Here is an 18,431-nt window from a genome sequence, read left to right as displayed (position 1 = left end):
AGTTAGATGATGTTGTACCACTCTCGGGGAACCACGTGGAAGGGAAAAAATTTGAGGGACCAAACCGCAATGCAGATGTGGAATGATTACCACAATGTGTAGCCAGTGTCTTACTTGGAGTCTTGTAATGTAATATTCAACTCTATTGTGTTATTCATATTCTAGTATTGTAATGTAATGGTGAACTATGTGTGTTCTTCATCTTCTAGTCTTGCAATATAATGGTGAACTATGTGTGTTCTTCAACTTCTAATAATGAACTTTGTGTACACTTTCTACTCTTCTTAGTAATGTATTTTGTATTCAGTTGGTGTGTTACTTTACCTGAACTAGATACGCAAACAAAAGGGTAGTGCGGTTTAGTCCTACTCCAGCACAATGGTAAGAAGAAGCAGTCTCCTAAGCACGGAAAAAATATTGGTACATGGAATTATCCAAAAGGTATTAAAAATATATTGCTAATGATCATTCATGGTTTCATTCATGACTTGCTAATGGATCATTTTGTATATGCTTGTGTAGTTGCAAAGTCAAGATAATGATGGGACACTTTGTTGAGAAGTTCCTTTCAGATTCTCCATGAGCATGACACCCGTACCATAGAGTTCAGAATGGTTGGAGTGGTGAATTTGTACATCAATGGTGGACATGTTCCACCAAAGAAATCAACATTGTTATCTCTTGTCTTGTTTGCATCCTACCGATCGATCAAAACCAATGCCATTCGTTTACTGGTTAGAGGTAGTTAATGTTGGAGATAGTGCTCTAGAGACAAATAATAATAGATATTTATTATATGTCAAATGTTTATAATTAATTTTGTTCCATTCTATAATTGTATTAAAAGGAAATATTAATACACTTGTGGTATTGTAAACAAATAATGAGTCCCTAGTAAGCACACAAGTGCATAACTAGTTCATTGAGGTCAATCATTGATCGAGGTTTTCCCGATCATGGACATACATATCATGGAAAATGAGGTTATATCGATTTGATAAATGATATGATTGACATACCCATAACATAAGTATTGTAGCACGATCAAGTATCATTAAGTTCAAATTATGATGTTTATTAAGTGTGTAGTGACTTAATCCTTAGACCGTGAGCTCGTATCTAATCACTTTCACCAAAGGTTGCCTTCACTGCATCAATCGTCACACTGTAATAGGGTGATCAAAAAAAGGTGTAGTTGGGTATTCCAATGGGATGGTTGAGGGGTATGGATCAATAGCGGGATTTGTTTGTCCACGTAACGGAAAGATACAAAGGGCCCACTCGGTGAGATTACATCCATGAAAGCTGTGCACCGTATGACTAGGTCATGGGGATGGAATTACACACGAACGAGTTGAAATAGCATTGTCCATAACGAGACCATACTAGGTATTGTGATACCAAGGATCATGTCTCGAACGAGTGCCGGTATCGAATGAACAAAAGGAATAAGACTCGACGCAATGGTTCAAATGACGATTATATCTTTGTGGAATGCATATAGATCACCATGGTTATCTAGACCCCCCTAGTGATTAATGGAACGGAGACAATGTCTCGGATCATGTATGTGTTATTCCCGAACCATAGGTAACACACTTAAAGATTCAACAAAACTAGAGATAGTTTTTGATTCATCGGAATTGAGAGAGATATCCGGAATAGGGTTCCGGTATTGTCCGAAAGGTGTTCGGAATAGTTTGGGAGATGTCTCGGACAAAAGGAAATTAAAGCATATGTCTAAGATATTAATTAGATGAATTAATATGTTAAAATATAATTAATTTAATAAAAATATGTTTTTATGTAGTTAAAAAGGGCACTCCTGGGGGAGGGTGAGGGAGGGGCGCTCGGCCCGTTTGCCCCACTTTGCCCCTTATATAAAGAGACCATAGGGGAAAATTAAATAGAGAAATATCTCTCTCTAGTTTTCTTACTATTGTCAATGAGGTTGTCCTATTAGCTTGTAAGTGTGAAACAAACAGCTTGCTTACTATTTTTCTTGCACTTTGGTACTTTGATTATGTCTATAGGACGCCGGCCTCCCCTGATCTGTGGGTTGTGCTGCCGGCTCAGCCACTCCGGTACATCCCGCTGCCTGATAGGTACTACCCTATTAGGAAGAAGAACATCATGATATGGCCTACTCCTATGTCTACCTTCGTGCTGAATCGGGTGTGCGAGTTGGTGAAGGAAGGAACGACTGGAGTTCGGTTCTTCAGGAACCATGACCTGAAAGCTATTGTAGAGGTTGTTCTCAAGTTCACCGGCCGTGAAGTTGGTGTGGACTAGCTCTACAACCATCTAAGACACTGGAGAGCAAGGTGGGATCATGTCTGCAGGCTGAAAATGCTTGAGGAGGTGTGTCGGGTGAAGAAGACATCAGCAATCATGATGGAGGATAATGCGGACTATGCCCACATCAAGGTTAGATCAGTGCACCTCATGTTTCACTTGATTCACTTTAGAATGGAGTATCTAAACTCTAGAATGTATGGCTACTTCATTGCTGTCTTGAAGCTGAGAATGGATAAGATGAATGATGTGCAAATGCTAGGCGTGGTGGTCATATTAGAATTTTTTTGTGTGATGCATGTGCAAAGAGACACATATTTTGGTGATGATGAATTGAAGATGATGGTTGTACGTGCCATGGGACACAAGGCATTTGGTTATGTGATTTGTTCATGTCATCATTTTTTTTGAGAACCCGCAGGAGATCTGCGTGTCATTGTATTAAGCATAAGAAGCGGACCAAGATGTCCCATACAAGCGAAGAGAATCCACCCAACGAACCGGCCTAACTAAGTAGGCGAGAACTAGTGAACATCTCTAATCCGCCTACCTCTACACTCACACCACACACGCCATTCCTCAAGGACTGATCCTAAGGTAGCATTCACCGGCGACATCTTACCATCAAATACCCTAGCGTTGCGCTCGAGCCACAGCATGCGCAGAGTGAGCATGATCAGCGAGTTGGCCTTCTTCCTATCCGCCAGTGGGAACCGATGAGCCGCCCGAGTCCACCACTCGTTGATGCCGTCGTCTCCCACGGGAACGATATCTGGGAGCCCCAGCCGAACCACCAGGCCGGCCCAAACCCCCCGAGCGAACCCACAGTGGAGCGAGAGGTGATCGAGGGTTTCATCCGCGACGTTACACAGGGGGCACAGCGTGTGAGTGGGCAATCCGCGGCGCAGCCTCCGATCTGCCGTCCAACATCGACGCCTCAAAGCCAACCAAGCATGTAGCTTGAACTGTAGTGGCGCGAAGGAATCCCAGACCAGCGTCGCCCCTGGCAGCCCGCACGTACCATGCCAGAGCACACGGTAAGCGGACTTAGAAGAGAACTGACCATCGCCGCGCCATTTCCAGGAGAACCGATCTTCCCCAACCCCGACCCGGGGTACGTGAGCAATGGCCTCTCATAGGCGCAGGTATTGAACAACCGCCGGCACGGATAGCTCACCGGTGATGTCCGCAGCCCATGCATTCCCCTCAAGCCCCTCCCGCACCAATCTGCGGCGGCGGGGCATAGCCTAGTGGTCGGACATGCAGTGGCACTCCCGGCCGGCCAGGGTTCGAATCCTGCCTAAGGACGAATTTTGGTTGCCTCACCACCCTTCTTAAGTATACCATGGGCTCTCCCCATGAGAAATCATTTTTCATGTCATCATTTTATAAGTGGTTATATTGTTGCTGCCATCTTTGCTACTAGAATGCTCCAATATTGTTGTCATTTTGATGCTCCAATGCTCATATTACTAGCTAATCTATGATGCTCCAGTATGCTCCAATTTTGTTTCACACTCAAACCATATCTAGTTGAACTATACACTTTATCTTTTCCTTTTCCTGCTAATTTGATACAGATAGCTATGGCAGGCCACGGTAGCTGCCAGGTATGCTGTTAAACGCAGGAATCTACTCATTAGAGCTTTGTGCAAAGAATTACCCAAAGACTCACTGATTTGTGCAAAACGAAATTTGAGTGACTGACTGTGCAACGTTCTCCTCAAAAGTTGCTGGTCTATGAAATTTCCTATGTGACTTGTTACCTAAAAAAATTAATGTTTGCTAAGGTTTGTTGATTTGCCGTGGTGCACTAATCAGTGGAACGCGTGAGATAAGGTTTTATGGGAATTATTAGGGATAACTTTCTAGAGGATTGGTCCACAAATACTCTACTACCAAACAAAGTCTTAGTTAGTCCATTCGGCTATCATAACACGGGTTTGTTCCGTCTTCGGTCGGGCTCGTCGGTCAATTTAGAAGTCGTTATTATTCAATTTCATGCATGCCTAGTGGATTAGAGATGCGGATTTAGAAAAATACACTAAGATTTTAAAAAATGAGGATAAACAGAAATTAAACTAGCTCAACACTCTCATACAAAACATGTCAGTTAGAAATAAGTGCGAATTTACAGTTTAGTGGGGATTATCCCTACTAATTTCCAAAAAAAACTCTAGCACCAAACAAAAAATCTGTTTAGATTTAGACTTAAAAATCGAGCTCATCAATCCGTTTTACAAGTGTATACCTGCCGCTCGTATTTCTGACCCATCTCCGCACAAAATGTCTATGGGATGGGTCTTATTCACCACGTTTCTTTCGGAATATGAGGAGTGAAGTTTTTTTCCTATCCCGACGGCAAAATCTCACAGAAACCTTCCCGATCGTACAAAAGTTGGGTCATTTTCTTTCAAGGTATTTCTGTTTTTGACGTACATACGAGAGCGTTGTGCATACGTGCAGACGTTTCTCGGCTCCTATACATGTTCCTAATGAATGGAGGGCGGTGACCCTTATCTCAAAAAAAAAACCGCTCAGCTAGTGTGGAAAAAGACATCGCATATCATTTATGTGATGAGCAAACAAAACAAAATGTGGTTGGAGGTTAGGTGGATAGTGACACCTTCAGTTCACCAGAATTTAAATCTCAGATTTAACACTTTAGTGTCTTATTAAAAGCTGAAATATTTTTCGGTTGGACACGAACAGACTGTGGTGAACCTTATCTCAAAAAAAAAAAACTTGTACCAAGCAATGGACACACTCAACTACGTGTGAAAAAAGATACCGCATAGCATTTATGTGGTGGGCAACCAAAACAAAATGTGGTTGGATGGTTAGGAGCGTAGTGGCACCTCCAGCCCACTAGAATTTAAATCTCAGATTTGACACTTCGGTGTCTCATTAAAAGACGGAATATTTTCAGTTGGAGGCGAGGTTTCTGTCGACAGCGAGGTGTCCATGGTGATTTCGTCAATCTCCAGACTCGTCAGATCAATTTTTTAGACTCAGACTCTCGAATGTACTCATAGACGTAGGTTCTGCATTCATGCGTTTATATGGATGAGTGTATGTGTGTATGTATGAGTGGCTACGTCTATTCTGTGTTTCCAAAATAAAATGTAAAAAAAAAAAGGTGTGGGAAAAGATGCAGCTATAAAAGCTTGCGGCCTCTCTCTAATCGATCTAGCACGCCACAACCTAGCCAACTTAGCAGCGCCCTCCCGATGGCTCCTTACGCAGAGGTTGTGTACCAACTGATGCATGAGACACCTCTGCAGCTGCAAGCACTGCTACTGCTCTTCTTCATACTACTACTGCACCTTGCCACCACAACCAGTAGCAGAAACAAAGCAAAGCGTCTACCACCTTCCCCTCCGGGGCTCCCTGTCATAGGCCATCTCCACCTCGTCGGTGACCTCCCTCACGTCTCCCTCTGCAACCTCTCCAGGACGCACGCCCCCGATGGCCTCATGCTCCTCCGCCTCGGCGCCGTCCCGAACCTCGTGGTGTCGTCCCCCCCTGCCGCCGAGGCGATCATGCGGACGCACGACCACATGTTCGCGTCCCGCCCGCCGTCCAATATCGCCGCGGTGCTTCTGTACGGGCCATCGTCGGGCATCGGTTTCTCCCCCTACGGCGAGCACTGGCGGCAGGCGAGGAAGCTCGTCACCACCCACCTCTTCAGCGTTAAAAAGGTCCAGTCGTACCGCGTCGCCCGTCTACACGAGGTGACTAGCACATACCAGCGTACAGCTTCACGGCCACCCTTCGATCATTGGCTCCATGACTAACTTTACACAACCTCTTCATTTACAGGTGAAACAGGTGATGGCAAGGATAAGCGAGGCGGCGGCGTCCAACGCGGCCGTCGACCTAGGCGAGACGATGAACGCGTACGCCAACGACATGGTCTGCCGCGCCGTCTCGGGCAAGTTCTTCAGGGCTGAAGGCCGGAACAAGTTGTTCAGAGAGCTGGTCGAGGCAAACACGGCTCTCCTCGGAGGGTTTAACCTCGAAGACTACTTCCCAAGACTAGCCATTCTCAATAGGTTCGTCTCCAACAAGGCCGAGCAGGCCCACAGGAGATGGGACGAATTGCTCGAGACCATAATCAGCGATCACGAGAAGAACTCGATGCACGAAGAGAACAGGACCGGTGAGCAAGAAGAGGCTGACTTTACCGACGTGTTGCTATCGGTTCAGCAAGAGTTCCGGGGTATCACCAGAGACCACATCAAGGCCATCCTAATGGTGAGTAAATAAGTAATCTCGGTTTTCCTAATTTTCAGTTGAACTCTCTTTAAATCTCAAGTCTCAGTGGACTCCCAAACCGTTGGATCGCGTCGATTCTTTCATGCCATGAGTTACAACATCCTGCACATGAGATTGCAACTACAATTTTGCTACTTGTACATGGATCGCACTAGATCTTGGCATTTTGGTTGCTCTGTGGTCCATGCTAGTTATAAGTTTTAACATGTATTGCAACGTGTCGATCACTGATAATTAAGTTAAACAATGAGAAATAGATTTCCATGCATATATTTATGTTACGTTCGCCATCTTAATTTTTAATGAACAACATACAGGACATTTTCGCCGCGGGCACGGATACGTCAGCTTTGGTCTTAGAATCCACCATGGCCGAGCTCATACGCAATCCTCAACTCATGATCAAGCTGCAATCGGAGGTAAGAAACAACACTCCCAGGGGACAAGAACTCGTCGAGGAAGAGAACCTTTCCGGCATGAACTATCTGAAGGCCGTGGTGAAGGAGACGCTCAGGCTGTACCCACCGGTGCCACTCCTTCTCCCTCACCTGGCCATGACTGACTGCGAGGTTGACGGCTACACGATCCCTGCTGGAACTCGAGCCATCATCAACTCGTGGGCTCTCGGCAGATACCCTGGCTCCTGGGAGAAACCAGAGGAGTTCGTGCCAGAGAGGTTCCTCGAGGGTGGTGCCAGAGCAGCGGTGGACCTGAGGGGAAAGGACTTCCAGTTCGTGCCGTTTGGGGCTGGCCGGAGGATCTGTCCTGGACTCAACTTCGGGTTGGCTACAGTCGAGATCATGCTGGCGAACCTGGCGTACTTCTTCGACTGGGAGCTTCCGGCTGGTGTGAAGAAGGAGGACGTTGATATGGCGGAGGTGTTTGGCCTCACGGTTCGTAGGAAGGAGAAGCTCATGCTTGTCCCCAGAACCCATATAGCCGTGTGATCGGTGTATAGTGTGCATGTGCCGTAGTTCATGCTTGCGTGTGTGTTCATGTTCACATTTGCATACATACACGATGTTGATGAACTGAACATAGTATGGTTTTACGTTTGAATGCAAGATGCGTACCTTTCTACTACATTTGATTTCTTACAATAAGTACTTATTCAGTCCGTTGAAATCAGATGTCCCATAAAAAAATCATCGAGGATTGTATGCAACCAGAAACGTCGTTTTACCGAAACATGGGACCATTATGCAAAAAAACATTATGTTACAACTAGAGCACATAACACATAGGATTTTTTTTTTGAATTTTTACATTTAAAAAAATTCAAAAAGGCGATTGGGGGGGGGGGGGGGGGGGGGGGTTTGGGCAGCCCTTAGTAGGTGTGCCATGCCTTGAGGTTAGCGTTTCCACGGGTAAGGACCAAACCAATTTGCTCCTAGTAACCTCCTAGGATGCGAAACCACTTATCATAGCCCTTAGTAGTGTTTAGCGCTCCCTAAGGCGCTATCCTATGTAGCTTAATTCCACTCCTACTGCCGCCGCCGGAGGTGCTGCCGGGCAAAGCCTCGGTGGCGTGGCGGCGGCGGCGGAGGTTCTCGTCCATGACTCGGTGGGGGCACATCTTGCGCTGGCGGCGACCGGAGGACACATCGGTGACCCTATTGTCGACGGCAACGGGTGGCGGCGGTGGTCTGGGCACCGATCTGGGCCCAGATGGGCCTAGACGGGACTGGGGCATGGCTCTGCTCAGCGAGGTCCCCGACGGCGGTTCGCGGAGGAAATCTTGGGCTATTCTTGCGACGCGAGGAATCCAGCGTATCTACCCTGGGCATGGCGGTGGTGTCCATATTCTCCGTCGGAGGTGGTCGGCCAGGCTGGTAGTCCTGTGTGGGGATCATGGGATCTCACACAGGTCTCCGGCAATGGTGATCTAGTCCGGGGTGTCATGGTGGCCGGCGAAAACTGAGCCTCGACCTCGGTCTTGGCGGATGATGGCGGCGTCGGCCGATGTCGTTACCTTGTCGAGGCGTCATCTTTGCCGTCTTGGCACTACACTCGGCGAGTTGGGGATGCGCAGCTGCCGGTGAAAACCGTGCTCTGACTTCGGTTGGCGGACGATGGCGATGTGTCGCGCCGCTACCTTCTTGAAGGCATCGCAGTCACAGTCTGCGGTCTCTCACTTGTGCTGCTCCGGGGGAAACCCTAGGTCCGGGTCTCCCGGATCGGACGATGGCGGCGCGCCCTGCGTCGTTCTACCTCTTGGGGCATCATTTTTGGAGAAGCTGCTGGATGTTGGCGGTTCTCGGTGGAGTGGTGTTCATCTACCACATTGTTGGCGCTGTGTCTCAGCGGCATGGTGGTGCAGGGTATCAACGACAGATGCGGGATGATGTATAGGTGCAGGATGGTGGAGCCGTCTGGTGTCATGGTGGCATCGACGGTAGGTCATGCAAGGTTAATGTGATGATCTCTCTTGAAGATGGAGTCGAGGAAGACGGCGAGAGCAGCTCCTGTGGCGTGGGCGTTGGCGTATGCTGAGAGTCTGCTTGAATGGATGTGCTTCTCACCTGCTATTGGGCGGTTTAGGAAGGCATTTAGTTTTGGTTGATGTGGGTTGGTGTATTGTCACCCTCTTCATCCCACTGTAGGTATAGTTAGGTTGCTTCGAGATTGGTCTTTTGTATTGTTTCTTGTAAGGTTCGTGAATAATCTAATAAAAAGATCCGTGTGCATCCTTTGGATGCAGAAGCTGGGGCGATATTTCCCCCCATTTCGAAAAAAAACTCCTATTGGAGCTATGCATCTTCAACTTGCAAAAGACATTTGTGTGCTTCGTCTGAGCACACATCATATTTCAATACATGTTTAAATTGAAAAATTCAAAGAATCATACAAGTTCAAATTGACACAACCACAATATCATAGAAATTTAAAACAAGTTTAACATAGTTCGATACTGTAACATCCCAAAAATTTCAAAACAAATAAAATGAATTTCCCTAGTTCCAAATTTTGGAACCAACAAAAACTTTTATTAAATTAAGTTTGATACATAGAGATCTTGTTTAATTCTTGTGCTATTGCCATGATTGCTTGTTTGATTAGTATTTGAAATACTCTTAAACCCTAAACCTCACACCCCTTTTTACCATCCAAGTTAAAATAAAATTAAAAGAATTTAAATAAGAAAAAGGCATATGTGCCTATGGCTATTTTTGTAAAACCTTACCCTAGGCGTTTCCACTTTATTTAGAGGATTGGAAAACCTTCATAAACCCTACCTAGTACTTATCAAACCAAAGACAAAGGGAAACCAAAGAAAATAAAAAGAAACTAAAAATGCCATAGAGGCATATGGGAGTAAATAGCAAATTTGTGAATTTGAGGATCTTGACCCTAAGACTTGTTGTGAATGGTTGGATCACTCCTCTATACCATTTCAATACTCAACAACATCAATTGGGTCAAGCCAATTGTGGTGACCCAGCATACCACTGCATGGTGTAGTATGCAAGTCTGATATAACACCAATGAAACACCGTTCCACTAGTATTATATCGCTCAGAGTGGTACAACAGAAACATATGCGGGTCCAAGGCATGTCTATAGAATTACAACATTGACTCAGTTACATAAGATCATCACAGCCTCCTACTTTACAATGAGGTAAATCTGCAAATAAACTCCAGAAGAACGACTCGTAGTCTAATTCTATCACGAACTCTATTTGTAGAGTATTTGACTAGCTATAGAGGCTAAGAGTAGATTCTAGCTAAGTAGGAGTTAGGTTGAGGAAGCTAGTTCCTTTCTACTGTTAATCTAGGTTTTCTCCTTGTTGGATGACGTATCTGACTCCGCTGACAGGGTCCTGTCTCGTGAAGTAGTTATTGGCTCCTTGGCCTTCGAGTTGCACTGTAGATCCTCCTTCGAGGCCTCCATATCTAAGCAGGGGATTTAAGAGTGGGATGAGTACGAGCGTACTCAACAAGTTCATTATAGGAAAGAGGTGTTTAATGCACTAGCTACGGCATTAGACCAGAAAGTCTAATACCAATGCAGGTTTTCATAATCATTTCTTCAAAAGGTTGTTTTTATTCAGAAGAACTATGTCCGTCAGCCTTCACCGGTTTACTAGAACTTCATGGAGCTCCTTTCCGGCCGCGTTCGCAGTTCCATATCCCGGAACAGGGAGTGACAGGTCACGGTTCTTTACACTCTGCAGAGGTGTGTTGCTTTACCCATAAGAGATCTTAACCTTGGTGCCAACCGGGCATATGTTCCCGTCCACACTTCCTTTGGTGTGAGGCCCGGTATAAGGTCTAGCCAATCATGTTCCTCCGCTACCTCGAACACCCACCCTTTGTTGCATGCGCCGACCCTGGGTCCACGTCGGTCCCATGATTCCCGTAATTTCAGGGTGGACCCCGACCACGACAACAGTGCTGGGCTCTACCATACACTCCTACGCCGGTGGCTGCAACCCATCATAGACCGCATTACCGTGGGGAATTAGAATGGGATCCCCACCCTCCGGTTGTTCCGCAAGACACAACTGCTACGGCAAGCAATGCTTTACCGTGGGGAATTAGAATGGGCTCCCCACCCTCCGGTTGTTCCGCCAGACACAACTGCTACGGTAAGCGCATCCGTTGATGAACGAGAGGTGGAAACACTTTTGACTATTCCGTCCCACTCCAGATCTTATGGTTAACACGGGTATTACGGCACAAGAATCACTGGCGACATTTGTTGTTTAATCCTAGATGGGTATAAACCCTTGCAATGGAACCTCCACCATATCAACACAATCCATGGTTCCATTGCCCACCACATAGTCATATTCATAGTTATGAAAATAGTGTTTTTGTTTTTCACGCAATAGTGATAAATATAGTACTTTGCAAGTAATTTGGTAAAAATACTCAAATGACATGAGCAAGTGATGAACTTGCCTTTCTTGACTGCAAGATTATGCAGGCAAGGTCTTCGATCTTGCCAATAACTCCAAATTCTGAAATAGCATCATCGTCCGGTAAGGACGATGTTTTAAAAGATTGGCAAAGATGCAATAATGCATAAGTATGAGATGCAATCGCTCTAAGCACGACCTAACCCGATGATTTAGGATTAGTGAATGGTAATGATTAGTTCAGGTGTGTTGCACTTTTTAGAGTGATTCACAAACAAGGTTTTTATTCAGGTTTGTGTTGGTTTAGAATCATAAGTAAGTGGTAAGATGCATAGTAACAATCATACCCACCAAGGAATATTAGTTGTATAATAAGTAAAGAGCAGTTGTCAATTTTAAGTCCTATAGTGCATGGTTGATGATTACTTATTATATAACTCAAAAGAATAACTTTGGAAGAACATGTTCTTTAATAAAGAACAAGTATGATAATTAGATTGGTGGGGTTCTATGGTTGACTATGGTTTCATCTAGTTTCTGAAGTTAGTATTAGATGGACCACAACCTAGTTGGATTCATCAGCTACTAGGTTGGTATTGTTGAGTTAAGCCTAAACATCTTAATTACCAATAGTTGCTATCAAGGTGGTATACCTTGTTGGTGATAGCTGGCTAGGGTTTATAGGTCCTTATAAGCAGGATTGATGATGATGCTTTATTTACTTCAAAAGAATAACTTTTGAAGAACATACTTCTTAAATAATAAGAAGTATAACAATTAGGGTTTAGGTGGTCTAGGTTTTACTGTTGGTTCTATTTAAGTAAAGAATGAGTGGCTCCTAAATGGAATGGTGGATAAGTATCCAACACTAGTAGGTTTTAGTGGAATATGGTATGTGATACAGAATAGCAAGTATAGTTGCTATTATGGTTCATCACAAGGATGTGATGATAAGCATGGTTAATTAAGGATGGTGGTTTTTTGTAATGTAATCTAGGGTTTCCATTTGGTTGGCCCTACTGGATTATTTAGGTCTAATGAAGATGAACACATGGGATGCTAGTTAGTAGTGATAGGATTTCCCATATTTTATGTGGATTCTAACTAGTATTTGGTTGCTAGATATGAATCTATGTTTACTGGTGAAGTAACATGATCACATGTTACTTAGGTTTAGGTTTGGGATCCATTTAGGGTTCATAAGAAGTAATGGATCTAGATCTAAATGGCACTAGGGTTTTAGGATTACACATGAAATGATGAGGTTATCACTTTGTTTCTAATGGAACTAGGGTTTCCTAATTACCCTATAATTATTGGATTAATAACTTCATTAATAAAGTTGAAGTTATTAATAACTTTGAAATAAAAATAATATTGAATTTGGCATTTTATTATTTTTAAATAATTAATAATTAAGGTAATTATTAATTGGGTTTTAAATCCTCTTATTAAGGATTTAATAAGTTAAAAGTAAAGGAAAATTAGTTTTAATATTTTCCTGATTTACTTACTGGTTTTTATTAAATTTAGAAGTTTTTCTAATTATTGAAGTTTAATTGAATTTAGAATTAATAAATAAGGCTTAATTAACAAGTCTGTAATAATTGAATTTTTATTAAAAATAAAAATTTCATTTTATATTTTTATTAGATAGAGTTTAGTTTTCTAAGAATTTTTATATATTATTTTCATTTTTCTGAGTTAATATGGATTTGAATATAATTTTGCAAAGTTGCAGTAATTTGTGAATTGAAAATTAAAAGTAAATAACTAAACACACCCGGCTGATGTACCCCCCAGGGGCACTGACCGGTGGGCCATTGGCCAGGTCAGACGCCACGTCGGCGTGGACCAGGTCCAACACGCCAACATGGCCAGCGAGCTTACTGCCGGCGAGCTGCCGTCGACAGCGACGGCGCGGTGGTGCTCCCGCGGGTGCGTTTTTGGTTTCAAACGATTCACCGTGACGTGGTGAACCCTATAGTGGCGGCGCCGCTGGCTAATGGTCACCGGAGACAACTCCGGCGAGCGTCTCCGCGGCGGCAAACTCCGGCCCGATTTCGACAGTGAGCTACAGGCAAACCTAGGATGCAATAAAGGATGCTAACGAAGCGGATTCATACCCTGAAGCGAACGGTGTGGTCGGCGACGGCGATTGATGGCGGAGACGGCGAGAAATTCGCCGATTCCGGCGAGGTGCTGAGGGAGGAATTGTTGAAATTAGGCCGACTCCAAGCTCCCCATGATGCTAGCTTCCGCACACATGCTCTACGCGTCGAGGCGCATCTCCAGGTCCACTTATTAGACACCGGGGTGGCCTCCATCGACGGCGGTAATGGTGAGATGGTGCGGCATGGTTTCGGCATGGTAGTGGAACGGAGCAGAAGAGGAGGAAACCGAATTAGGGTTCGTTCGGGAGCTTTTATAGGGCGACAGGGTGCGCCTCGTCACGACGTCGAGCCAGGGGATGCTGCCAGCGCGAGGGAGAAGAGAGACACGGCGTCGTGCTGTCCTCCGCGCGAGGAAGAAGATGAGGACGTCTCCTCCTTCGTAGATATTTCACGAAGAGGTACTGGGCTGTGCTTGCTCTGGCTGCTGGGTTGGGCTTGGCTGCTGATGGGCTGTGATGTTGGGCTGTTCGGGTGGGCTACAGCGTGGGCTGTCCGGCCAGGTGAGGCAGGTAAGGTTTTCTCTCATTTTTCTTTTCTGTTTTTATTTTCTGTTTTATATTTCTTTCAAATTTGAATCTCTGGTTTTAATTCAGCTTTGAATTCTTTTCTGTTTTGCAGATGTTTATCAATTTGTATTTCATGAGGTCTAATTCAAGGATCATTGTATTATTGTATTGTTTTTGAATAAATACAAATATATGGGAGCTTTCGCTGAAATTTTCATTTAGGCAAGAATTCAAGTACTCATTTTAATTTCCTTTTTCATTTGGAACACCACTCCCTTTTGGAATGGTTAGAGTTAATAATTATACTCCAAGTGTTTTAGAAGGTATGATTAGGATTTGTTCTCTTAATTGAGAGTTTAGTTCCTGGCATATGATTCAATGTGAACACTCCTTTAGTAAGGTCTTGTAAGACTTACTATAATCCTATTTAAGGTTAGCACTGGTATTATAATTTAATGACACCTTGAAATACCTAAAGTAGGTGTTTCAATCAACATGGTGTGAGATTGGGTATAATGATAAGTGGTTGATCACCACCATAGGTTTTAATTATGAATTTATCATTAGGTGGCTCTTATGTTTAATAATTGAAGCATAGTATTTAATTAATGAACCATTACGGTTCTAATGATATTTACCTAATGGCAATTGGTTTGAATCTCAATTTATGGCCTAGGTTCATATTATGATCACCATAGTGATGCATAAACTAGGGTTGAGATAAAATTCTAGGTTGTAGAGATGATATGACACCATATTGCATGTGCTAGGGTTTATCTCCCCTAACCATGATAAGATGGTTACTTGCTTAATATTTCATGTGCTTCTCTAATTACTAAGGATTTGAGAATTGGTTTTATCTTCCACCAATTAACTTCTATTATTAACCTCAATTTATCATTGAAGTAACTATATTGATTATAGTTCTTTTTATAGTTAACTTTGGTCATATGAATGAATGGTTTCTTACCATATAAAGTATAGAGTTTTACTCTAAGGTTTTCTTGTGGTTCTGAAGTGAAGGACAAGTGGAATGTAAATATGGTAGAATTGTACTTATGATCACCAAGTGATTCACAAGTTAAGGTTTAGGATATAAGCCTATTGTTGCATACTAATGATCTCCCCATGATTTCATGTGGTGAATAATATCTACTTATCCTATTAGAGTTTAACTTATCCTCACATTTCTCAAGGACATGATCATGGTTTAGGCATGATCAACTTGTTCTTAATATCTTTACCTCAAGTTCTTAGGGTTTATGATCATCACTGAATTAATAATGATCAAGATTTGGCTTCCTAAGGATCTCTCATTTAATAGGTTTCCCACTCTCAAGATCAAGTGTTGTCTTGATCAATATATACTTTCTTTTATCGTTCTTGAATGGGCATTGTTATGGTTGTCTCAATTATCTTGAGTATAACACCATAGGTTGAGCTTTCTCATTTAAGAATGGTTATTCTAGGGTTTATGGTGTACTCCTAATATCTCCTTAGGTATCTAGGCTAAGATTTCATTTGTCTAGCTTAATTGGGTTAGTCACTTCCTCACCTTATCAATTCAGAAGTATGGTATTATTCCATGTGATATTAGGTTATCCCACCACTCCAAGATGAACTGGTTAATCTTCTAATACTACAGTTCCAAGGTGGTCCTTTATTCTTAAATAGGTAAATCTAATATTGGTATGAGTGGTCTCTCTCTCATTTGGGAAGGACTTTAATTCCATCCTAAGATTAAGTTCATAGAGAATGATGTGATCATCAATATCAATGTTTAACATAAATGGATTCTCTCTCTAGGGATTGTCTTGAGTAATATCCTAGGGTTCCTATTAAAGATGATGATTTGAATACTTGGATGTATATCCAAGGTTTAGCTCAAGGTTTGTTGCTTCTCTAATAATTATTGTAGAACTCTCATCTCTCTTGGTTTGATGCTTAATAATTTGGAATAGAGAAGAGTTATATATTTCTGGAGTTGATCTCCTTGTCTTGTTTCCAAGAGTGAAGTCAATTGAATACCATGAGGTTCATGGTAGGATCAAGGATTAGTCTTAGGACATGGAAAAGATAAGTGAAGAATAGTTTCTCCAATTATTGTTACTTGATTTCCAATTAAATGGATGTTCATATGTTATGGCAAGGAATTCCATATTATGATCTTTTATAAGATCAAGCAATTGATCATTGAGTAAAGTGTTGTTGTGTTGATTATTAGTTCCATTTGATCTAACCCCTTAGATCAAATCATCTCTACCCAAAACAAAGTTTTAGCAAAGTCACATTGAGGTTTATAGCGCTTGACCTGATGAGCTACTTCAATTCCACCAAGGTCAAGTGAAACTTCGCCATTCATGGACTGTTTTACTTTAAAGCGCGAAAATTCCCCAGATTTTCTATGCATGAATGCAATGCACACATCTGTTTCTTCTATTTTTGTAACCCCAATACCTGGGATATTACAGTCTCTACCCCTTAAACTAAACTTCGTCCTCGAAGTTTGATATCTCTCACGTTTCGGAATTGTGGATCTGACTTGTGCAGACTACTTCTTTTCTCGAACTCCGTGGTGATCTCACTGGATATAATTGAATATATCACTTGTCCAGATTCTTCCTGGAATCCATTAGGATTTGTCTCTGAACATTAGTTTCTTACTCCAGTTCTATGATCTTTCTCTGGAATCTAATAATACCTGTCTCTGAGCCATGGCTTCTAACTTTAATTATTTGATTTCTTTCAACCCTATAGTCTTGTTTCCTTTCTCATTGAAGAATCAATGATGGGACTTCTTCTTGTCCTGATAGTCTTAATTGAAGACTAATTGGATAACATTCTCCTATTTGATAAAATAGGTCTTTGTTTTCCCTTACTACCAAAACTGCAATAATGGTACTTGGTAAGGTACTTAACATGGAATTGGTCATGATGGTTTATTTTTCTAATAATGGATTAGACTCATTTAGTCTATCCAATCATGGATTATAGTTAATACCTAAAACTATTTTGGTTTCTTTAGGTTCCATGAAAGGAATCTTTCAATTGGACTTTAGTTTTGGTATAGTCAATCTCCTTTGGTCATTGGCCTTCTTGAGCTTTATTGGCCTACGGTAATTTCTTCGTCCAACTTCTTTATACTTGACTTTCTTGAGCTTTCGTATATTTTGAGTAATTATTACTCACTTTCTCAAGATATAGTCCCCTTCTTGCTTCCTCGAGGTATAAACCTCGGCTTCTGGTCTGACATCCTTCTGAAAGTAGTGTCCAATAATCTTATGAAAATAAGATTGAATTTCCTCTCGGTTCAGACCTTCTTTATCTTTCTTACTCAGAATATTGAGTTATTGTACATCCAACTCCGTCTTTACTCTACCCCTTAGAGTTTTCTTATGGTCTTCAATTCCTTTTCTTCCAAATATTGGACTTATGATTAGAATATTGATCTAGGTCTTGTTTATAATTTATATTCCTCTAAGGTTTTGCGAAGAAACTTTGTGGTGTATCCACTCAATTGTGGACATCCACTGTGAATCCTTTGACTAAATGTTTATAGATCTAGCTATTTGGTGATAAGATTTTTATTTGTTTACAAACTTTTGTTACAACTAATTAAATCGTGGACTATTTGTAATACCAACTGATACCAGCTGTGGTTATTATACCAACTGTGGCTATTTGATATAAAAAAAAATGGATTCTATTATAGGTTCTGATCAACTGGACGAGACATCTTCTATTTTATCTCGCAGTATTGATATTATACCAATTGTGGTCTTCTGATATCGACTATGGTCTTCTTATGTCTGCTATAGGTTCATAGATCATCTTCCTTTCTTTGAGGGTTTATTGTTGCAAGAAAACCACTAGCTGACACTATGATTATAGTATTCGAAGTGATTTCCCATGCATTCCCTCTTCTATATTAATTATGGATCTGCTTGAGCTTCACCATAATCATTATATTTCTCACCTTCATGCTTCTTATGTACTAAAGTACTCCTCTGTTGAGGTAAGGCATGAGTTTTGATTGGTACTTCCTTCTGAGTATTGTGGTTGCTTCCCACAACTTTACTTCCTTATTTTGATGAACCTTCATCTTGTCTTCGGAATCTTCACAATTCGTCACTTCCTCACACGAATACCATTACCCTCTAGATCTATAGCATCAAGTAAGAACTTGATATTGCAACATGCATTTGCATATCAAAGTCAAACTTCATGTATGGATCTAGTCAAACAATGAAAATCCAATAAGATCCAAGAAAATCCAGCTTTGTGCTTATAATACACATCGTCATAAGCCTGAAT

The 18,431-nt window shown here is 42.3% G+C and overlaps 1 protein-coding gene across 1 annotated transcript; it reads left to right on the top strand.

Annotated features, from left to right (window-relative positions):
- The first annotated feature begins 5,474 nt into the window (after nucleotides 1–5,474).
- LOC127296363 (indole-2-monooxygenase) lies at nucleotides 5,475–7,656 on the top strand. The gene is made up of 3 exons (XM_051326425.2): nucleotides 5,475–6,029; nucleotides 6,118–6,552; nucleotides 6,891–7,656. The coding sequence occupies exons 1-3, from the start codon at nucleotides 5,526–5,528 to the stop codon at nucleotides 7,518–7,520; spliced, it is 1,569 nt and encodes a 522-aa protein (XP_051182385.1). The 5' UTR covers nucleotides 5,475–5,525; the 3' UTR covers nucleotides 7,521–7,656.
- The last annotated feature ends 10,775 nt before the right edge of the window (nucleotides 7,657–18,431 follow it).

The sequence above is a fragment of the Lolium perenne genome, chromosome 1 (assembly GCF_019359855.2).
Source record: "Lolium perenne isolate Kyuss_39 chromosome 1, Kyuss_2.0, whole genome shotgun sequence".
Lineage (NCBI taxonomy): Eukaryota > Viridiplantae > Streptophyta > Magnoliopsida > Poales > Poaceae > Lolium > Lolium perenne.
Note: the sequence above shows the minus strand (reverse complement) of the source record. Positions and strands in the feature narration are given on the sequence as shown.

Coding starts and splice junctions, on each gene's coding strand:
- LOC127296363 (XM_051326425.2), top strand. CDS start 5,526: ATGGCTCCTTACGCAGAGGTTGTGTACCAACTGATGCATGAGACACCT. Junction 6,030..6,117: donor GCGTCGCCCGTCTACACGAG/GTGACTAGCACA, acceptor CTTCATTTACAG/GTGAAACAGGTGATGGCAAG. Junction 6,553..6,890: donor ACATCAAGGCCATCCTAATG/GTGAGTAAATAA, acceptor AACAACATACAG/GACATTTTCGCCGCGGGCAC.